The sequence below is a fragment of the Podarcis muralis genome, chromosome 5 (assembly GCF_964188315.1).
Source record: "Podarcis muralis chromosome 5, rPodMur119.hap1.1, whole genome shotgun sequence".
NCBI lineage: Eukaryota > Metazoa > Chordata > Lepidosauria > Squamata > Lacertidae > Podarcis > Podarcis muralis.
The window spans coordinates 21,243,756-21,263,205 of NC_135659.1; the positions used below are offsets into that span (position 1 = coordinate 21,243,756).

Genomic DNA, 19,450 nt, shown 5'->3' on the forward strand with positions numbered 1-19,450 from the left:
GCCTTGGATAGTTAAGTTGTGACATTTAAAACCTCAGTTCTACCTTTGTTAAAAGCCCCTTTGATATGGAAACATCTTCCAGTTCCTGATTTTCTAAGATGGGATTGTATGTTTAAATAGGCACTGTCAGATACAGAAACTGATGCATTTATTTTAAAAAACTAAATTGTAACCATAGAGATAAGTTAAATGTCAATGTACACTGGTTTTGTTCCGTTTCCTTTCAAGCAGGTAATTGTTTGCAACCCAAGGACTGAGACTATCAATCATTGTGCAGTTCAGAACATGACACGATTATCTCGCTTTCAGAAAGATGCAAAAGAGGCATATTTTAAAAGGGTGAATAAAGTCTGCTATTAAAGTTCACTTTTTGTGTTTGTGATTTTAAATAATAATTGAGAAATGCAGTCAAAGTCTGGGGAAACGGGTCAACTTAACCAATATATAAACTCATCTTAAGTTTTGGGTATTTTTTTTATTATTAAGTGGCAAAAGATTCACCATAAGAATCTTAAAAAGATTCCGTAATGTTAGGCAATTGGAATCATAGCTGCTATAATAAATGTAATGGGAAGAGGTTCATCTATATTTCTATCTGTCATGCAGCTGTTAAAAGCATAGGAGCTATCTCTACCTAGTTTTTTGCCAACCACACTCCAAAGCTATCTTAGACCACTGGGTTACCCTGGAGGTTTTTCTATCATGTAAGATTGTGCTGAACTGATTGTCTTATCTCAAGGTGATGATCACTCTTAACCAACCAAATATAATGTCCTCAATGAGTAGTAAAGGTAAAGGTACCCCTGCCCGTACGGGCCAGTCTTGACAGACTCTAGGGTTGTGTGCCCATCTCACTCAAGAGGCCGGGGGCCAGCGCTGTCCGGAGACACTTCCGGGTCACGTGGCCAGCGTGACATCGCTGCTCTGGCGAGCCAGAGCCGCACACGGAAACGCTGTTTACCTTCCCGCTAGTAAGCGCTCCCTATTTATCTACTTGCACCCGGGAGTGCTTTCGAACTGCTAGGTTGGCAGGCGCTGGGACCGAACAACAGGAGCGCACCCCGCCGCGGGGATTCGAACCGCCGACCTTTCGATCGGCAAGCCCTAGGCGCTGAGGCTTTTACCCACAGCACCACCCGCGTCCCATGTCCCGTGTCAATGAGTAGACATCCTTACAAATCCCACAATACACAGTTTTAGTGAACACTGCCATTTTCAAAATTATGCATCTCATTAAATATTGTACTTAGAAGTGTGAACCTTATGTCAAATTTTATAATTTCAAGATCAAGGGCGTATGCAAATCTTTACTAAAGTGTCTTTTTAAAATGTCTTCTCTGTGTATCTGGATCTGCATATGAAAGGTAGGAAAAAGTAAGATTCTACATCTATGTCTACTGGTTAATTATAATTTATATGAAAGCGATGATAACATAAAAAACCCAACCACCACCCTTTCAATTTAAACGAAAAAATAAGGCACTCAAAAACTGGCATACACAAAAGCATGGAAATTGTAAGGTAAGACACCCACATTGATTTTGACATCAAGCAGAAGCAAAAGTCAGTAGTGGGCTCAAACTCAGGTGCCTGGCAGCAGGGTCTGATGGAGATACTGCTTGGTCTGAGCCATGCTGCTCTGAAGTGTCACTGACAGAGGAATCTGAAGGCAGTGAGCTGACCTGGTGGCAGGGGATGGGATACCAGGGGGCAGCTAGTGCATCTCACTGAAGGACATCCAAAATCAGGACCTAGTACTGAGAATATAGGTAAAGGTAAAGGGACCCCTGACAATTAAGTCCAGTCGCGAACGACTCTGGGGTTGCAGCGCTCATCTTGCTTTACAGGCCGAGGGAGCTGGCATTTGTCTGCTTCCGCAGACAGTTTTTCTGGGTCATGTGGCCAGGATGACTAAGCCACTTCTGGCGAAATCAGAGCAGTGCACAGAAATGCCGTTTACCTTCCCGCTGGAGCAGTACCTATTTATCTACTTGCACTGTGTGCTTTTGAACTGCTAGGTTGGCAGGAGCTGGGACCGAGCAACAGGAGCTCACCCCGTCGCGGGGATTCGAACCGCTGACCTTTCAATCGGCAAGCCCAAGCAGCACAGTGGTAACCCACGTCAAATTCCTATACAATGCAGCATGGACTGGTGGTATGGGGTGTAGAACCCTTTCAATGCTTTTGTTCCTGAAACTGATTCTCTTTAGCCATTATTCTCCCAGTAGGGTTTAATTCTAGCCATGCAGTCCCATTACAGAAAATTAATTATGCATAAGTAGATTCAATCTGCCACTCCTTCCCTGCATTTTAGATCATCTCATCCTCTGCTAAGCAGAAATCCTCTGCATTCCAGTACACAGGTTATGCTGCCATAAATATATAAGTAAAGGTAAAGGTACCCCTGCCCGTACGGGCCAGTCTTGCCAGACTCTAGGGTTGTGCGCTCATCTCACTCTATAGGCCGGGGGCCAGCGCTGTCTGCAGACACTTCCGGGTCACGTGGCCAGCGTGACAAGCTGCATCTGGCGAGCCAGCACAGCACACGGAACGCCGTTTACCTTCCCGCTGGTAAGCGGTCCCTATTTATCTACTTGCACCCGGGGGTGCTTTTGAACTGCTAGGTTGGCAGGCGCTGGGACCGAATGACGGGAGCGCACCCTGCCGCGGGGATTTGAACCGCCGACCATGCAATCGGCAAGTCCTAGGCGCTGAGGCTTTTACCCACAGCGCCACCTGCGTCCTGCCATAAATATATACCTTGATCTTATTTTTTTATACACAAAGACTTGAACGGTCTCTTATCTAGGCAGCTTGCAGGACATACTTAACACAGCAGTAGCAGTAGAATTCCACCATATACCTCTAAATTATTTCCTAGCCTAATGGTAATGGCAAATCATATTGAAACGTAAGGTGCTATTTGTTATTATCCTAATGCGTTGCCCCTCCAAAATAGAAAGATTCACATTTAAGAACAGGGTCAAGGTTTCACATTGCTAGTCACATCATGGAAGTTACATGGTTAGCCATGTGGAGGGAATATACACTGACTGCACTGCTCCTCCAGCATGCCTGCCATCTATTCAGCAGACCAAAACTGGTATTGAGTCCTTAGGGATTAAACTGTTTGCATCCAAGACTTTGAATGTAATGTCATAATAAGTTCTAGCAAGCGCAGGCATTGAGAAACCAAAACAAATTTATGAGGAAATTCCTTTCCCTTAGGTTTCATAAATTTCCACTACTGTCATTATTCCATCACTGTCCAATACAATGGGCACAGAGTTCTAAGTAATTGCCATTATCTGAGAAGAATGCCTTGTTCAAGACCTCATCACTACAAAATTATGACAAAAGCATGTCATTGTCAATGCTGCTTCGTTTAAACGATTTGACCCGCTGCAGGTTGAGGGTGATATCAAACTAAGTCCTATTTGGAGCAGACCCTTTGAAATCAATTTAATACCACGCTGACTTATTTACTAGTCCCAATATTTTCTGTTCCCAGTCCAGAGAAGCATTAGATGCACCTAAGTCCTATTGAAATCAATTAGCTTAGAGGTTTAGGAACACTAGCTAGCGAACCAATATTCTGGTCGTCTTCCAGTAATTACTGCCGGTAGTTTGTATAGCTACTTCTACTTTTCTTGCTGGTTTACTTAACTGCCCTCTACAAGACCTATATAATTATTGTATTTCCAAAACAGAACAATATCTTTTAAATACTGCAGCGGTACCTCTTTATCTACTCGTGCTGGTATGCTTTCAAACTGCTAGGTTGTCAGGAGCTAGGAGAGAGCAAAGGGAACTCACCTCGCTGCATGGTCTTGGTACTGGTGACCTTCTGATTCGCAAGCCCAAAGAGGCTAAGTGGTTTAGACGACGGTGCCACCCGTCCCCCTTGCTACTCAAATATATGAAGGAAAAACTGAAAGAATATTCTTCAAACTTTTTATCTCCCTTGTTGGGTTATTTCCAAATGAACCTTAGCATATTTACTTGGAAGTAAATCCTACTGTGTTCAATAGAGCTCACTCCCTTTTCGGTGTTTTTAAGATTGCTGTCCACATTGATGAACCAATGGTGGCCCATTTTTCATGGTTCTTGGTAGCTGATCAGCTGTTGTGGGATCTTTATAAACTGTAGTGGAAGCATGATGAGACTCTACATGTGGGTCTATCATTCTTTGCACCAGTGGCATTCAGATTTTAAAGTACACTTCTGGATATTTGTGATTTAGTTGAGGAAGAAGCTCTCTAAAATATTGCTGTGGAACCTCATTCTAAAGCCAGAACCATAGTGCTTTTCAACATGTTCAAGTCCATTTCTTTTGGCCGACTGTACCCAATTACCTAAATGCTATATTAAACAGAACGTTTGCTGAATTATTGATGATTCTGGTAACTCTAGAGAAGAGAGACCAACTGACTTACTAATTTCCTCAGGGCCTTTGTTAGAAATATCATTGCTTATACTGCATAAATAGCTGATCTAAAAATGAAAGAGGTTGCCGAGGGGGCCAGAAGGGATATTTTCATGAGAGAAAGTGAAGAAATAAACCTCATTTAAATACTGAAAGGTATTCATTCATCTCTCTACAAACTTGCTTAAATAAAATTGCAGTGATGCTTTCCAGATCTGTAAGATGCTTTGTTGTGGGGAATATATTTCTCTTATTGAACTGAAATATTATTATTTTTGCCTGCTAAAGTGAAAATGCAGTAGAAACAGTTCTCATATTCATAGTACTACTTCCTTTTATTTATTAGCTCTTGTAGTTGGATTTAAGAAAGAGAAATGTGCATTACTTGTCAATGGAATTAATGTTTCATTATGAATTAAAAGTTGGTTGTTGGACAATTTGCTTCTGAGGTCCATTCTTCCATAAGCAAGCTGTGACAAGTTTTCTCCAGATACGGCCTTCAATCACATGCCTTCTACTGGTAAGTTAACTGCTTCATAGATATGCAGAGGTACAATAATCTGTAGTGGTTTGAATGTGGACTAGGACCTGGGAGAACAGGGTTCAAATTCCCACACAGCTACCGTATCTAGTTCACTGGGTGACCTTGGGCCAGTCATGGCTGCTCAGCTTAACCTGAGTGTTGTTATATGGATAAAATGGGAAGGGAATGAACCATGTATGCCGTCTTGAGCTCTCTGGAGGAAAGCGGGGATAAAAATATAACAAATAGATAAATAAATAATGTCACCACCAGGGAGACATGTTTTACAGGTGGGTATGCTTATCCACTGTATATATTTGTACATTTTTGCTTTTGTGTTAACTTGGAAGCTGCATTTCAGCATTTATTTTGTGTTCATTATGTCACAGGGTCATTTCACACCATATGGTATAGGTATGGTATATACATTGAAAGCATAGGTCCCCAGACGTTGTTGGGACTACAACTCCTATCATAATGGAGGGATACAATCTATTTCAAAGAAACAGACCAGACAAGAAAGGAGGAGGAGTGGCGTTATATGTCAGGGATGTGTATACCTGTGAAGAGATCCAAGATTTAGAACCTCAAAGCCAAAGTGAGAGCATTTGGGTCAAAATTAAGGGAGAGAAGAATAACAGTGACCTCATTGTGGGAGTTTACTATAGATCCCCAAGCCAAACGGAGGACATAGATGATGCCTTCCTGGAACAGATGGCCAAGCATGCAAAAGGAAGGGAGATAGTAGTAATGGGGGACTTCAATTACCCGGATATTTGTTGGATGTCAAACTCAGCCAAGAGCATAAGGTCAAACAGATTCCTCACTGCCCTTGCAGACAACTTCATTGTCCAGAAAGTGGGAGAAGCAACAAGAGGAACAGCCATTTTAGATCTGGTCCTAACCAATGTTGATGACCTGGTTAGTGGGGTAGAAGTGGAAGGATCATTAGGCGCGAGTGATCATGCTCTTCTGAAGTTTACTATACAGCGGAAAGGAGCAGCCAAGCATACTAGGACTCAATTTCTCGACTTTAAGAAAGCCGACTTCATAAAGCTTAGGGAAGTGCTGGGTGAGATCCCATGGACAGTAATACTAAAAGGAAAGGGAGTTCAAGATGGCTGGGAGTTTGTTAAGAGGGAGATAGTAAAAGCACAACTTCAGGCAATACCAATGAGACGGAAACATGGAAGGTGCCTAAAGAAGCCAGGGTGGCTATCTAAAGAACTTTTAACTGAGTTAAGATTAAAAAAGGATGTGTACAAAAAATGGAAAAGGGGGGAAACCACCAAAGAGGAATTCAAACAAATAGCCAGCACGTGTAGACACAAAGTCAGAAAAGCTAAAGCACAAAATGAACTCAGGCTTGCTAGAGAGGTTAAAAGCAACAAAAAAGGCTTTTATGGGTATGTTCGTAGCAAAAGGAAGAACAAAGAAACCGTGGGGTCACTCAGAGGAGAAGATGGTGAAATGCAAACAGGGGACACAGAAAGGGCTGAACTCCTCAATGCCTTCTTTGCCTCAGTCTTCTCCGATAAAGAAAACAATGCCCGACCTGAAGAATTTGGAGCAAATGATTCAGCAGAGGAAACACAGCCCAGAATAACTAAGGAGATAGTACAAGAATACTTGGCTAGTCTAGATGTATTCAAGTCTCCAGGGCCAGATGAACTGCATCCAAGAGTATTAAAAGAACTGGCAGATGTGATTTCAGAACCACTGGCAGTCATCTTTGAGAATTCCTGGAGAACAGGCGAAGTCCCGGCAGACTGGAGGAGGGCAAATGTTGTCCCTATTTTCAAAAAGGGGAAAAGAGAGGACCCAAATAATTACCGCCCAGTCAGTCTGACATCAATACCAGGGAAGATTCTGGAGCAGATCATTAAGCAAACAGTCTGTGAGCACCTAGAAAGGAATGCTGTGATCACCAATAGTCAGCATGGATTTCTGAAAAATAAGTCATGTCAGACTAACCTGATCTCGTTTTTTGACAGAATTACAAGCCTGGTAGATGAAGGGAACGCAGTGGATGTAGTCTACCTTGATTTCAGCAAGGCATTTGACAAGGTGCCCCATGATATTCTTGTAAAGAAGCTGGTAAAATGCGGTCTTGACTATGCTACCAGTCAGTGGATTTGTAACTGGCTGACTGACCGAACCCAAAGGGTGCTCATCAATGGTTCCTCTTCATCCTGGAGAAGAGTGACTAGTGGGGTGCCACAGGGTTCTGTCCTGGGCCCGGTCTTATTCAACATCTTTATCAACGACTTGGATGATGGACTCAAGGGCATCCTGATCAAATTTGCAGATGACACCAAACTGGGAGGGGTGGCTAACACCCCAGAGGACAGGATCACACTTCAAAACGACCTTGACAGATTAGAGAACTGGGCCAAAACAAACAAGATGAATTTTAACAGGGAGAAATGTAAAGTATTGCACTTGGGCAAAAAAAATGAGAGGCACAAATACAAGATGGGGGACACCTGGCTTGAGAGCAGTACATGTGAAAAGGATCTAGGAGTCTTGGTTGACCACAAACTTGACATGAGCCAACAGTGTGACGCGGCAGCTAAAAAAGCCAATGCAATTCTGGGCCTCATCAATAGGAGTATAGCATCTAAATCAAGGGAAGTAATAGTGCCACTGTATTCTGCTCTGGTCAGACCTCACCTGGAGTACTGTGTCCAGTTCTGGGCACCACAGTTCAAGAAGGACACTGACAAACTGGAACGTGTCCAGAGGAGGGCAACCAAAATGGTCAAAGGCCTGGAAATGATGCCTTATGAGGAACGGCTAAGGGAGCTGGGCATGTTTAGCCTGGAGAAGAGGAGGTTAAGGGGTGATATGATAGCCATGTTCAAATATATAAAAGGATGTCACATAGAGGAGGGAGAAAGGCTGTTTTCTGCTGCTCCAGAGAAGCGGACACGGAGCAATGGATCCAAACTACAAGAAAGAAGATTCCACCTAAACATTAGGAAGAACTTCCTGACAGTAAGAGCTGTTCGACAGTGGAATTTGCTGCCAAGGAGTGTGGTGGAGTCTCCTTCTTTGGAGGTCTTTAAGCAGAGGCTTGACAACCAGTGCTCTGATGGTGTTTCCTGCTTGGCAGGGGGTTGGACTCGATGGCCCTTGTGGTCTCTTCCAACTCTATGATTCTATGATTCTATGATTCTATCTCTGGCCATTGACTAAAATGACTGAGCCTGATAGTTGTTCAACAACATTTGAGAACTGAAGGCTGAAAAAAATTGGTGCAACAGAGTTGAAGGAACTGTATGTTGTGTAGTTGCACACTCTCGAACCATTATGACTTCAATCCTATGTAAAATTAGACTAATTTAAGCCTAGTGATTTCAATAGGTTTAGACACAAATTTATATATGGACTTATAAAACTATGTGAAGGCAGCTCCACTTTATTATTGCGGGCACAATAACGTAAGACCGGTCTTTCTTGCAGTATGTGAGAGACAGACCTGCTTGTCTAAATATTTGTATACTGTGTTGCATTCAGTTGGCTCTCTGCTGACTGCACTTTTAAAAACCCAGCTGTGCTGCTGCAGGAATCACCAGCGGCATAGCCAAAGCAAATGTATCTGCAGTTTAAACTGCTGAGAAGGATGTGCAGAACTAGTCCAATGAAGGGAAACTGTAAAACTGAATACACCCCAGATCTGAAATAAGAGTTGGTCGAACTTTTTCAATCCTCCAACTGCTTGAAACTTGGGTCCCCAGCTGTTGTTGGACTACAACCATCCCTAGCTATCAGGACCGGTGGGAACAACAGATGGGGACCCAAATTTGAGAAACACTGTAGGGCAAGGTTTCCCAAACTTGGGTCTCCAGCTGTTTTTGCACTACAACTCCCATTATCCCTGATCACTCATCCTGCTTAGCTAGGAATGATGGGAGTTGTAGTCCAAAAACAGCTGGAGACCCAAATTTGGGAAACCTTGCTGTAAGGTGTAATCTGCCTCTGAAGCCAGGAAACTGGGGAAACAGCACCCACTGTTGTGGAGATGGGGCATTTGGGGATATTTCTAGCCCGGGGGGGGGGGGGGAGCATCCCTTGCAAAGTGCACACATTCAAAGAGGGACAATCACGTGTGTATTGACTGGGGTGGAGGTGATGTTTAAGGAGAAGCAAGCTCCCTGCTCTAAATGTCACAATCCAGAGATGGCAACTTGAATAAAATAATGGGGGGGGGGAGCCCTTCCCAGCATAATCGATCACATGACGTGGTGCAAGCACACCATTGGAATGGCAACTTTTTTTGGGGGGGGGGAATACAGTGGTACCTCGGGTTACATACACTTCAGGTTACAGACTCCGCTAACCCAGAAATAGTACCTCAGGTTAAGAACTTTGCTTCAGGATGAGAACAGAAACCGTGCTCCGGCGGCGCGGCAGCAGCAGGAGGCCCCATTAGCTAAAGTGGTGCTTCAGGTTAAGAACAGTTTCAGGTTAAGAACAGACCTCCGGAACGAATTAAGTACTTAACCCGAGGTACCACTGTACTTTATTGGGGTGGTTCTAGACACTCCCCCTCGGCCACTAGGAGTCGGTTCCTAGGTCGTGAACCGAACCAGTCTATCAGGAGGAGTCTTTACTGAGGCAGGAGGAGCGTGAAGCCCATAACGTGTGAGTGTCTGGAGGCGGTTGGAGGATGGATGGCGGCTAACAGATTGAGATTGAATCCTGACAAGACAGAAGTACTGTTTCTGGGGGACAGGCAGGTGTGGAGGATTCCCTGGTCCTGAATGGGGTAACTGTGCCCCTGAAGGACCAGGTTTGCAGCCTGGGAGTCATTTTGGACTCACAGCTGTCCATGGAGGCACAGGTTAAATCCGTGTCCAGGGCAGCTGTGTACCAGCTCCATCTGGTACGCAGGCTGAGACCCTATCTGCCTGCGGACTGCCTCGCCAGAGTGGTGCATGCTCTGGTTATCTCCTGCTTGGACTACTGCAATGCGCTCTACGTGGGGCTACCTTTGAAGGTGACCCAGAAACTACAACTAATCCAGAACGCAGCCGCCAGACTGGTGACTGGGAGTGGCCGCCGGGACCACATAACACTGGTCCTGAAAGACCTACATTGGCTCCCAGTACGTTTCCGAGCACAATTCAAAGTGTTGGTGCTGACCTTTAAAGCCCTAAACGGCCTCGGTCCAGTATACCTGAAGGAGCGTCTCCACCCCCATCGTTCTGCCTGGACACTGAGGTCCAGCTCCGAGGGCCTTCTGGCGGTTCCCTCACTGTGAGAAGTGAGGTTACAGGGAACCAGGCAGAGGGCCTTCTCGGTAGTGGCGCCCGCCCTGTGGAACCCCCTCCCACCAGATGTCAAAGAGAAGAACAACTACCAGACTTTTAGAAGACATCTGAAGGCAGCCCTGTTTAGGGAAGCTTTTAATGTTTGATGTATCACAGTATTTTAATATTCTTTTGGAAGCCGCCCAGAGTGGCTGGGGAAACCCAGCCAGATGGGCAGGGTATAAATAATTTATTATTATTATTATTATTATTATTATTATTATTATTATTATTACTACTACTATTATTACGTGTGTGTGTGTGTGTGCGACAGGGAAAACAAACGGCGTGGAGCCGTTTCCCCGCGCTATTTCCCTTCCTTTCTCGCGTCCCCAACTTTTTCGTAAGGCGAAGTCACGGTTACCTTTTTGCCTCCTCTTTCTGGCGGCGGCCAGGACGGGCTCTCCGCCCGTGTGTAGTAACCGCGCGCGCGGGGAGCCGGCGACGGCCAGCCAGCCAGCCTGCCTGCCGGGCGGCCGGCCGGCGGCTGGGAAGGAGGCAGGGCCGGTAGGCGGTGCGCCCGGCCCCGCCTTCTTGTCCTCGGGGATGCCGGGATGTTTACAGCCTTGACAGCGGCGGCACCAGGAGACGGAAGAGCGAGCGAGAGAGCGAGGAGGAGGAGGAGGGGGGGAAAGAGGGAGGCTGAGGGCTGCGCTCCTTCTCCACACTAAACCCTCACCCTCCCCTCCCACGTATTGCCGCGTCCCCGCCTGAGGGAGATTTAAAAAATAACTGAAACCGACGCCTGCCCAGCCTTCTGAGGTAACCGAAAGTACCGAGTTGGGGGGGGGGTGACGGAGGGGCGCGCGCGCGCGCGCTTGGTGGGTGGAGGAGGCTGCTGCTACTGCTGAGGGAGAAATGACGCCGCGCGAGGAAACGGCTGAGAAGTTCGCAGGCCCCGCTCGGTAAACGGCCCCCCGCTCTCAAAAAGAACCCCATCAACCCTCTTTTCTTTTTGGCCTCGGCGCCCGCGCGCACGCTCCGCCACAGATACTTCGCCCGGGACCTGCTCGTGAGCGCGGCCCTCCCACCGGGCCATCTCCATTGGCTGCTTCGCACGGCGTCCCCGCCTCTCATTGGTCGCCGTCAGTGCCGTTTCCTTCCCTCCCCCCCCCCCACCGCTTCACGCGCTGGTTGTAAGTAAGACGAGGGTGTGTTGGTGTAGAGATGGGGGGGGGGAGGAAGCGACTGCGCCTGCGCGCTTTGGAGAAAAGAGTTCTCTGGAAAAGGGAAGGCGGTCTTCTTCTGAGCTGGCTTCTGTCCCAATGCCCTTCCTTCATAGGGGCTCCCCTCCTTTTTTTTTTAGGGGGGGGGGAGTTGTCAACCATAGTCACCTCCGCACCTCCCCCCACCCCGCTCCGTCTTTGGCCCTTGCATAAGTAAACAGGCGCGTATTGAAACCTTGGTAGAAGGCCATCTGCACTGAAGTTGCATAAGAACTCGCGCCAAAACTATTTTTGCTGGGGGGTGTGTGTGTGTGTGTTGGTCTGTTTGCACTATAGTGGCAGGCTGGGGGTTGTTAGCAGCGCCAAGGGATTGGTGGGACAACAGCACACTTCCAAGTGTGGCGTGTGGAGGCGCCCCCACAATGAAGCACCCAGCGAGGTTCAAGACCCATGATTTCTTCCTCAGGCAACCTAAGGATTTCTGATGCTGGTGGTGAGGCTTTCAGTCCAGAAGGCAGGCTTGGGGTGAGGGCCCCGTAGCGTGGTTCGCAAAAGACACCAGCAGTCCTTTCCCTGCCGTCATATCTTTTTCTTTTCTGCAAATTCATATTTATTTATTTTTTGCGTGACTCAAAAGTGCATCGGCATGCTGTTTAGTTGTTTAGTTGTGTCCGACTCTTCGTGACCCCATGGACCAGAGCACACCAGGCACTCCTGTCTTCCACTGCCTCCCGTAGTTTGGTCAAACTCATGCTGGTAGCTTTGAGAACACTGTCCAACCATCTCGTCCTCTGTCGTCCCCTTCTCCTTGTGCCCTCCATCTTTCCCAACATCAGGGTTTTTTCCAGGGAGTCTTCTCTTCTCATGAGGTGGCCAAAGCATTGGAGCCTCAGCTCCAGGATCTGTCCTTCCAGTGAGCACTCGGGGCTGATTTCATTAAGAATGGATAGGTTTGATCTTCTTGCAGTCCATGGGACTCTCAAGAGTCTCCTCCAGCACCATAATTCAAAAGTATCAATTCTTCGGCGTTCGGCCCTCTTTATGGTCCAGCTCTCACTTCCATACATCACTACTGGGAAAACCACAGCTTTAACTATACGGACCTTTGTTGGCAAGGTGATGTCTCTGCTTTTTAAGATGCATAAGGAAGCAATTTCTCCCCTCTGCCTCCCATGTAGCCCTGTAATCCAAATTGGGGTGCGCTGACTTACGGGCTTGTACTTTGTTATACACTGGATGTACACTGGGATAGCTCAGCTGGTAGAGCATGGGATTCTTAATCTCAGGATTGTGGGTTCGAGCCCCACGTTGTGCAAAACATTCTTGCGTTGAGGGGGTTGGACTAGATGACCCTTGTGGTCCCTTCCAATTCTACAGTTCTTTGATTATAATATCTCCACCCTTCCCTTCAGTTTCCCAGCTGGGCTTGAGGGTATAAGTATTGGTGCTGGCATTGTGCCGTTGCTAAATGTCTGTGGTAGTATTTAAAACCCTTTTAATGTAAACCTCCAGCAATGTTACGCTGGTTAGCAGTTACACTGCAGCAAGAGACTTTACTGATCTTACAGTTTAGCCCTAACTGCCTGTTCTGAAGTAAGCCCAGTTGAATTCAGTGGGGTTATACTTCCAGTTAAGTGAGGTTAGGATTACAACATTCAGTAAGCTTAGACTCTGTTGTAAAGTACAGCCTTAAATATACCCATCCTGTGTTGTTTGTGCACGTATAAAGCAGTGAATTACTTATCTGGAGGAAAATCATACTTCTCATCTTCCTGTTTGCAAGCTATTGCTATGTTTCAGTTACTGATAAAGAACTGAATTTGCCCTATTACTGGATGCATAGCTTCCAACTCTTTATCTCATTGCACAAAACACCAGTTTTCTTGTTTTGGCATCAGTTGAATAACTTTGCCATTTATAAACAAGGTATTGACGTTCTGAAATGTCGAGGAGCCAGAGCTGCATAAGATGCTGAAAATTATACAGACCTGTGGTATTTAAATACAGATGTGCCTGTTTCCCCAATACCAAAGGAAACAAAGAAGTAATTCCAAGTGTTTTCTACAGTCTTTTGTGTCAGTAGCTTTCTGCCAGTATAAGGCAAAAGCCCTCTGAGATGCGTGCTTATAAAGTAGATTGCCTGTTGCTTAGTATGGAAGGGTGAGTCATCTCTGAGATGCTTCCATGGAAGTCAAGTACACATGATGAAGCTCTTTCATGACCTTGGTACCTCGGTTCAAGATCTCATGGAAATGACTTGTTAATTGTGTTTACTCTAGTTTATTTAGAGTAGCTTTTTCATCATGTACATTGTAACTCACCAAAGCTGTAAACAGTCCATCAATCACGTTTTCAGTCTCAGGTGGCTTGTTGAACTGCTGGTGGTTACAGACAGCGAATTGGCTGCAGTCAATTTTAGCGCATAAAAACATGATGTAAATTAATGGAAAGTTGAAGACAGGAAATTGTGACACTATAAGTGGTTGTGTAGGCAGACCCTTAAATTCATTTTAAGCAAGCACCTTTGCTTCTTTAAGCAAGATCATCTTTGGTGGCTGAACACTCTTGATTGTGCAGGATACTAAAGGGCTTGGACTTCGCAGCATTTTAAGAAAGATGGTTGTCTGTTAACTTCACTAACAGTTGAGGTACAAGGTGAGATTTCTTACACCTCTTTCCTCACCGTTCCCTTTCCATTCCCTTACTACCACTTTTAAAGGTAGTGTATTTAAAAACAATTGGCTCTTACTTTCTTCATTTTTTTGGATTCTGTTCCTGGTGAATAGATGTTCCAGTGACAGCACATCTCTCATTTTCTGGTGAGAGATGAGCCTTCCAGAAGTTCCCATTTAGCTGAAGAAGGCAGAGAGGAAAACCAGAAATATCAACAATGTGTTATGATGTAAGTGTGGGAACTCAGGAATAAAAAAAACCAAAAACTAAGGATTTATAACTGGTACTGAAAAAACTTACAGCTTGAAGCTATGCTACTACTAAGCTCAGTGAGGCTAACGCTTGAGTAAATTGCATAGGATTGTAATCTTGCACTCAGTGGGGTTTTTATGTAAGCATACACAGAGTTGAATTGTTCACTAGGTAAATACTGAAAAGTAATTAATAGTTTATTTAATTTACTACAAATTGTGTTCAACTATGTTTTATTTACCAGGACGTGGGTGGCGCGGGTGGTTAAACCACAGAGCCTAGGACTTGCTGATCAGAAGGTTGGCAGTTCGAATCCCCGTGACGGAGTGAGCTCCCGTTGCTCGGTCCCTGCTCCTGCCAGCCTAGCAGTTCAAAAGCATGTCAAAGTGCAAGTAGATAAATAGGTACCGCTTCGGCGGGAAGGTAAACGACGTTTCGGTGCGCTGCTCTGGTTCGCCAGAAGTGGCTTAATCATGCTGGCCACATGACCCGGAAGCTGTACGCCAGCTCCCTTGACCAATAAAGTGAGATGAGCGCCGCAACCCCAGAGTCGGTCATGACTGGACCTAATGGTCAGAGGTCCTTTTACCCTTTACTTTATGTTTTATTTAAGGTGGACCCATTGAAATTAATAGATCAAACTTATGCATGTTCATTAATTTCAGTGGGTCTATTCTGAGTATAACTTGGCTGACTACCACCCAAAGATATTTAGGACCATTGTACAACAATATTAGAGGCCTGTGTTCCAGCAGAGATGTTATAACAAAACAGAACTGGATTTTACCTAATCTCTCTTCAGTCCAATCCTATGCAGAGTTAGCCATGCCTAAGGCTGCAATCCTGTGCACACTTACCTAGGGGCAAGTCTCATTGAATTCAGTGGAGCTTAGTTCTCAGTAGACATGATTAGGATTGCCACTCTTTTAAATCAAGAGGTTTTGGCACACCTAATTCTGCATTGGGATACAGCCTTAATTGTACCAGGGATACAGATTGTGCCATATTGGATGCAATCATGTGTGCATTCTTATAGATGTTATCTTCAATTATAGCTTGGTTTATTTGAATTTACAACCAAAAAGGGGAAAACCTTTCAAAGTAACAGAATAATGGAACACTAAAAATTGCCGTGTAGTCCTAAGGGTTTCTCCAATATCCTTAAAATGTTAAATTCCTTATAATGATTTATGTGTTGCCAGCTTTCTTTGTGTGACAATAGTGCTGTTTTCCATCCAATTATAAAATTCTTATACCGCAGACTTTTTTTTGACATGATAAATATATTTCATTGTGTCTCTCTTTCAAAGAAACAAAGGAAAATATTGAAGCCCAAGTCCATTAATCATCTTTAATCAGCCCATCATTTATTGCCTTTTCAGAAATGAAAAGTATTTTCCTCACTATGATGATAATACTATGTTGAGTCTCTAGTTGTCTTAGTGCGAATAGTGGAGCGTCGACTATGAATGCGACACTTACTTCATTTATTTGGTACTAGTGGGAATTAGGTTTCCAGTGAACAAGTGTATTTGATAATTTTCAGGATGTCTTAAGGTCTTTGAAACTTTGGAACTCTTAGAATTGGTAGCCTTTTGTTTATAGTCGTAACATTATCACAGTGCATATATTAATAGTATCTTACTAGTGCTCCAAGACACTTTAGATTGATTGCCATTTAGATGCTGAAGATTTAAATTATTTTCCCCAGTCTTCCAAGCCTCCCTCCCACCCCCCGGTTTGTTGTATGTTCCAGTTGGATGCTCCAGAAAGTTTTGATGCATGGCAGGAGTACTGTTCAGTGTTCTTTTAGTTCAGCTAATGAGTTTCCTACCTACTGCTACTTGTGCTGTTTCTTTTCCACCCCAAGGTCATTTATTCCCCATAATATCTGTACTGTGGGTGAGGAAATGAATAGGTTTTCTTTGCATTAAACTTTCTTTTACATTATAACCCTCAGTAACTAAAGCAGACTGAAAGTTTTATTTCCTGTAGAAGTTAGAAAATAAACAATAGCTGAAGGACCCTAATGTTTGCTGTTTGTATTGACACATAAGATGTTGGGGAACAAATAGATTAAATAGGCTGGGCAACTTGTGACCCTGCCCTCAAACCTGAACACGGCACACTACTCATGCATTGTGGCCTGCCAGATGCCTGCCAGCCCCCTATTTTGTAGTCTCAGACAGACAGCAAAAATAGGTTTATCAAGCCCCTGGTGGGGCACCACATATGGCAGGTGGGTAGCATTTAGCTTTGTTGCCACATTGTGTGTGCCTGAATGAAAAAGTCTCTAGGGCTGCAGAGTCTGAAATACACTCAAATATAAAATACTGCTGTGTACTCATTTGAAACGGTTGACTGCTAAATCAACAGTAAGTTAGATTTTAGAAGACTGGAAGGTATCTGACATAGTTCTAACCATAAAATGCAACAGTTCTAGAGGTGGAATAAATAGACTTCACTAATGTAATGCAGTTTTGGCATTTCTGTCCCTGTTTTAACTATAGATATTATCCCACCCACCCTGCTGTCATCCTTTTTTTTTAGCAACTGGGAAATAAGAGTTCAGTACCTTGCAGCAGTCCTTTTGGATTACTTTTTGACTTGAAGCCAATATTTTTTAGGGTAGAGACTATTTTTTTGCTAAGTATTCCTGTAATGCTGAATTTACAAGCACACTTTCACCATAGGAAGGTTACTTGACAGGGACAAGCTTCTCAGAGACTGAAACTTGAAGGTATGAATATGAACTACCTGTGTAATTTCTGTTTCTATAGGCATATAGACTCCTGATTAAAACCCCTTTAGCTTAAGCCAGGAGATAAGGGGCTTACAAATTCACTTGTGCAGCAAAAGGCATGGAAATTGTGTTAAGCTGCCTGTCTTAACTTCTATGTTTCATAATCAGTAAAGACCTTCTACAGTCTTGTGTTTGTTTACAACTTGGCTTTTAGACACCGAAACTTTCCATTTGTCCCCGTCCCCCCCGCCCCAGTCCCAGACCTCTTTCTCTGTAGATTGGGGCCAACTAAGAAGATGAATTCAATGCTATGTTGCTAATGTATAAAAAGTCACATGATCTTAAATAATAAAGTCTGACAGTTTAAGAACTAAGATGGACCCTCTTTCATTTGGATTATAGAGAACAGCATATATCACAAGACTAGGGGTAGACAGGCAGTGGGGCAGCTCATTGCCTTATATACTTTAAGTTATATTAACAGTGTGGTTTAACAAAAGTAAAACAAGTAAAATGGGTTGGGTCCAACATTAGTTATCCTTAAAATAGACTCACTGAATTCAATGGGCATGGCTAACTTAAGTCTATAAATTTCAGTGCATCTACTGTACCCAACTAAGATCTGCTCAGTATAAATACAAAAATAACACTAAGCCAAATGCTGCAAAATCCTAGAAGTAGATTATAACTGCAGGAATAAAACTGTATCCAAAAAGCTTGGCAAAATTGTAGGTATCAGATGAACATCTTTGGAGAGGGTGTTCCACAATTGGGACTCTGGTAGCCATCGGCCTCATCTCGGATGGTGGTGGCATCCAGTTAATAAATGGGTCATAATATATGAATAGGAGCATAGGGAGAGAGGCAAGCCTTCGTATTCTTGCAAGTCTTCAATTGAATATTTATTTTAACATTTGTCCTAGGGCTCAGGTCAAACTAACAGATCTGCTGAGTCATGTATTGCTCTCTTGTTCCCTTCCTTAAATATAGGATTGTAGATTTGTTATTTGTAAGTCATCAGCATCTCCCCTTGCACATAATTTATTTATCTATAATTTTTGTTAATGGACCTCCTGTTTCATATGGTAGCTGCTTTAATATCCTGAGATGTAGATTTGAAAACCTTCCGGGTTTCCAAAATCAAGCTGAGCTTGAGAACAGGCCCCGCTGAATACAGTGGGGCTTTCCTCAGAGTAAACACCCACTGATTTGGGCTTGTAAGATTCCCCCCCCCAAAAAATAAATAAATTACGGTATGTTTTGCTTCAGACAGTCTTTTGAAGTATCAGTGCTCATCATTACCTTTCTCCAAAAGGTCCATGGCTCTTTTTAACCTGGGGATGCCTTTAATCATAATATTTAGCATTTATATAATGTGATTAGACTGTTCAAAGCACTTCATTTACAATTTCTTGTTGTAATTCTTCCAACAACTTTGTAAGTTATGACAGTATTGGCATTCCCATATTGCAAATGAGAGATTGAGGCTGAATGTGTGTGTAGCTTGTCTAAAACTACCCAGGAAACTCATGGCAGAGATAAGATTCAAAGTGGGGATTTCTTGATTCATAGCATAGTCTCTTAGCTACTACTGTACACCAGCACTTAGCAATCTAGATAATTAAACAAGGAGTAAGTAGCTGCTGCTGGGGAGGGATGGTTGTGATTTAGGATTGAGACTGTGTGCAAGGAAGCAGGTAAAAATCATCTTGATGAACTCTCTTCTGCAATTATTGTTTGCCTTGAGAGGGAAACTTCCATTGGCATCAACAGTGAGTAAAGAACGTAGGTTGAGTCCCCTAAGTTCACTCTGTAACAGTGAAAGTGCTTGTATAAGTTTTTAAAAATTGTTGAGATGGTGTTTACATTAATTCATTTTTTCCAGTCTTGCCACTAATGTAAAATGCAACTGTGTTCTGCACAAGGAAGTCTTGACCCACAATGATGTAAGAGTAAATAAATGATTGTTTTGAGTTATGGCTTAGAAACTAAATTGAAATCTGCAAAGAAGTCTCACTTTTGGAGCCTTAAATTTAGCTTAGCCAAAGGTGTTTTTTAAAATAAATTACTTTGACATCTATTTTTTTTTAGAGTGTTACAATAATCTAATTAAAAGAAGTATCACATTGTGGTTGCATGAAAGAGTAGATCCTGCTATATGTCAGCTTCATATATTACTAATATCCTAAATTCCTGGTTAGCCATTAATTTCTTTTGTCTGAAGCCATATATTGAATTGTACAAAATCTGAAAGACTGGCGACATTGAAGTTGTTCAAGGCTGTCTAACAGAATAATGTAGGTGTTCAAATCACAGTTATCTAAATTATAAGCTAAAGACTTTAGTGTGTGT

At 43.7% G+C, this 19,450-nt stretch overlaps 1 protein-coding gene and 1 long non-coding RNA gene across 10 annotated transcripts in view; one reads left to right on the forward strand and one right to left on the reverse strand.

Annotated features, from left to right (window-relative positions):
- LOC114598655 (uncharacterized) overlaps nt 1–10,741 on the reverse strand; it is a 36,338-nt gene extending 25,597 nt beyond the window's left edge. Inside the window, exon 1 of the long non-coding RNA XR_003707099.2 lies at nt 10,629–10,741. This is a non-coding gene — a long non-coding RNA (uncharacterized LOC114598655). The remainder of the gene's footprint in view (nt 1–10,628) is intronic.
- Nucleotides 10,742–10,888: 147 nt separating this feature from the next.
- Nucleotides 10,889–19,450, forward strand: part of NEK7 (NIMA related kinase 7) — an 83,342-nt gene continuing 74,780 nt past the window's right edge. For 5 of the 9 annotated variants that reach the window (XM_028732556.2, XM_077928362.1, XM_077928364.1 and 2 more), the window contains exon 1: nt 10,889–11,026. Coding sequence is in view for 1 of the 9 variants with exons in the window: in XM_077928361.1 (XP_077784487.1) it covers nt 14,321–14,332 (12 nt within the window). In the remaining 8 variants the exon portion in view is untranslated. Of the gene's footprint in view, nt 11,027–11,149; nt 11,170–14,305; nt 14,333–19,450 lie in introns of those variants that run through there. The other 4 variants (XM_028732557.2, XM_028732561.2, XM_028732559.2 and 1 more) reach the window with 4 other exon arrangements.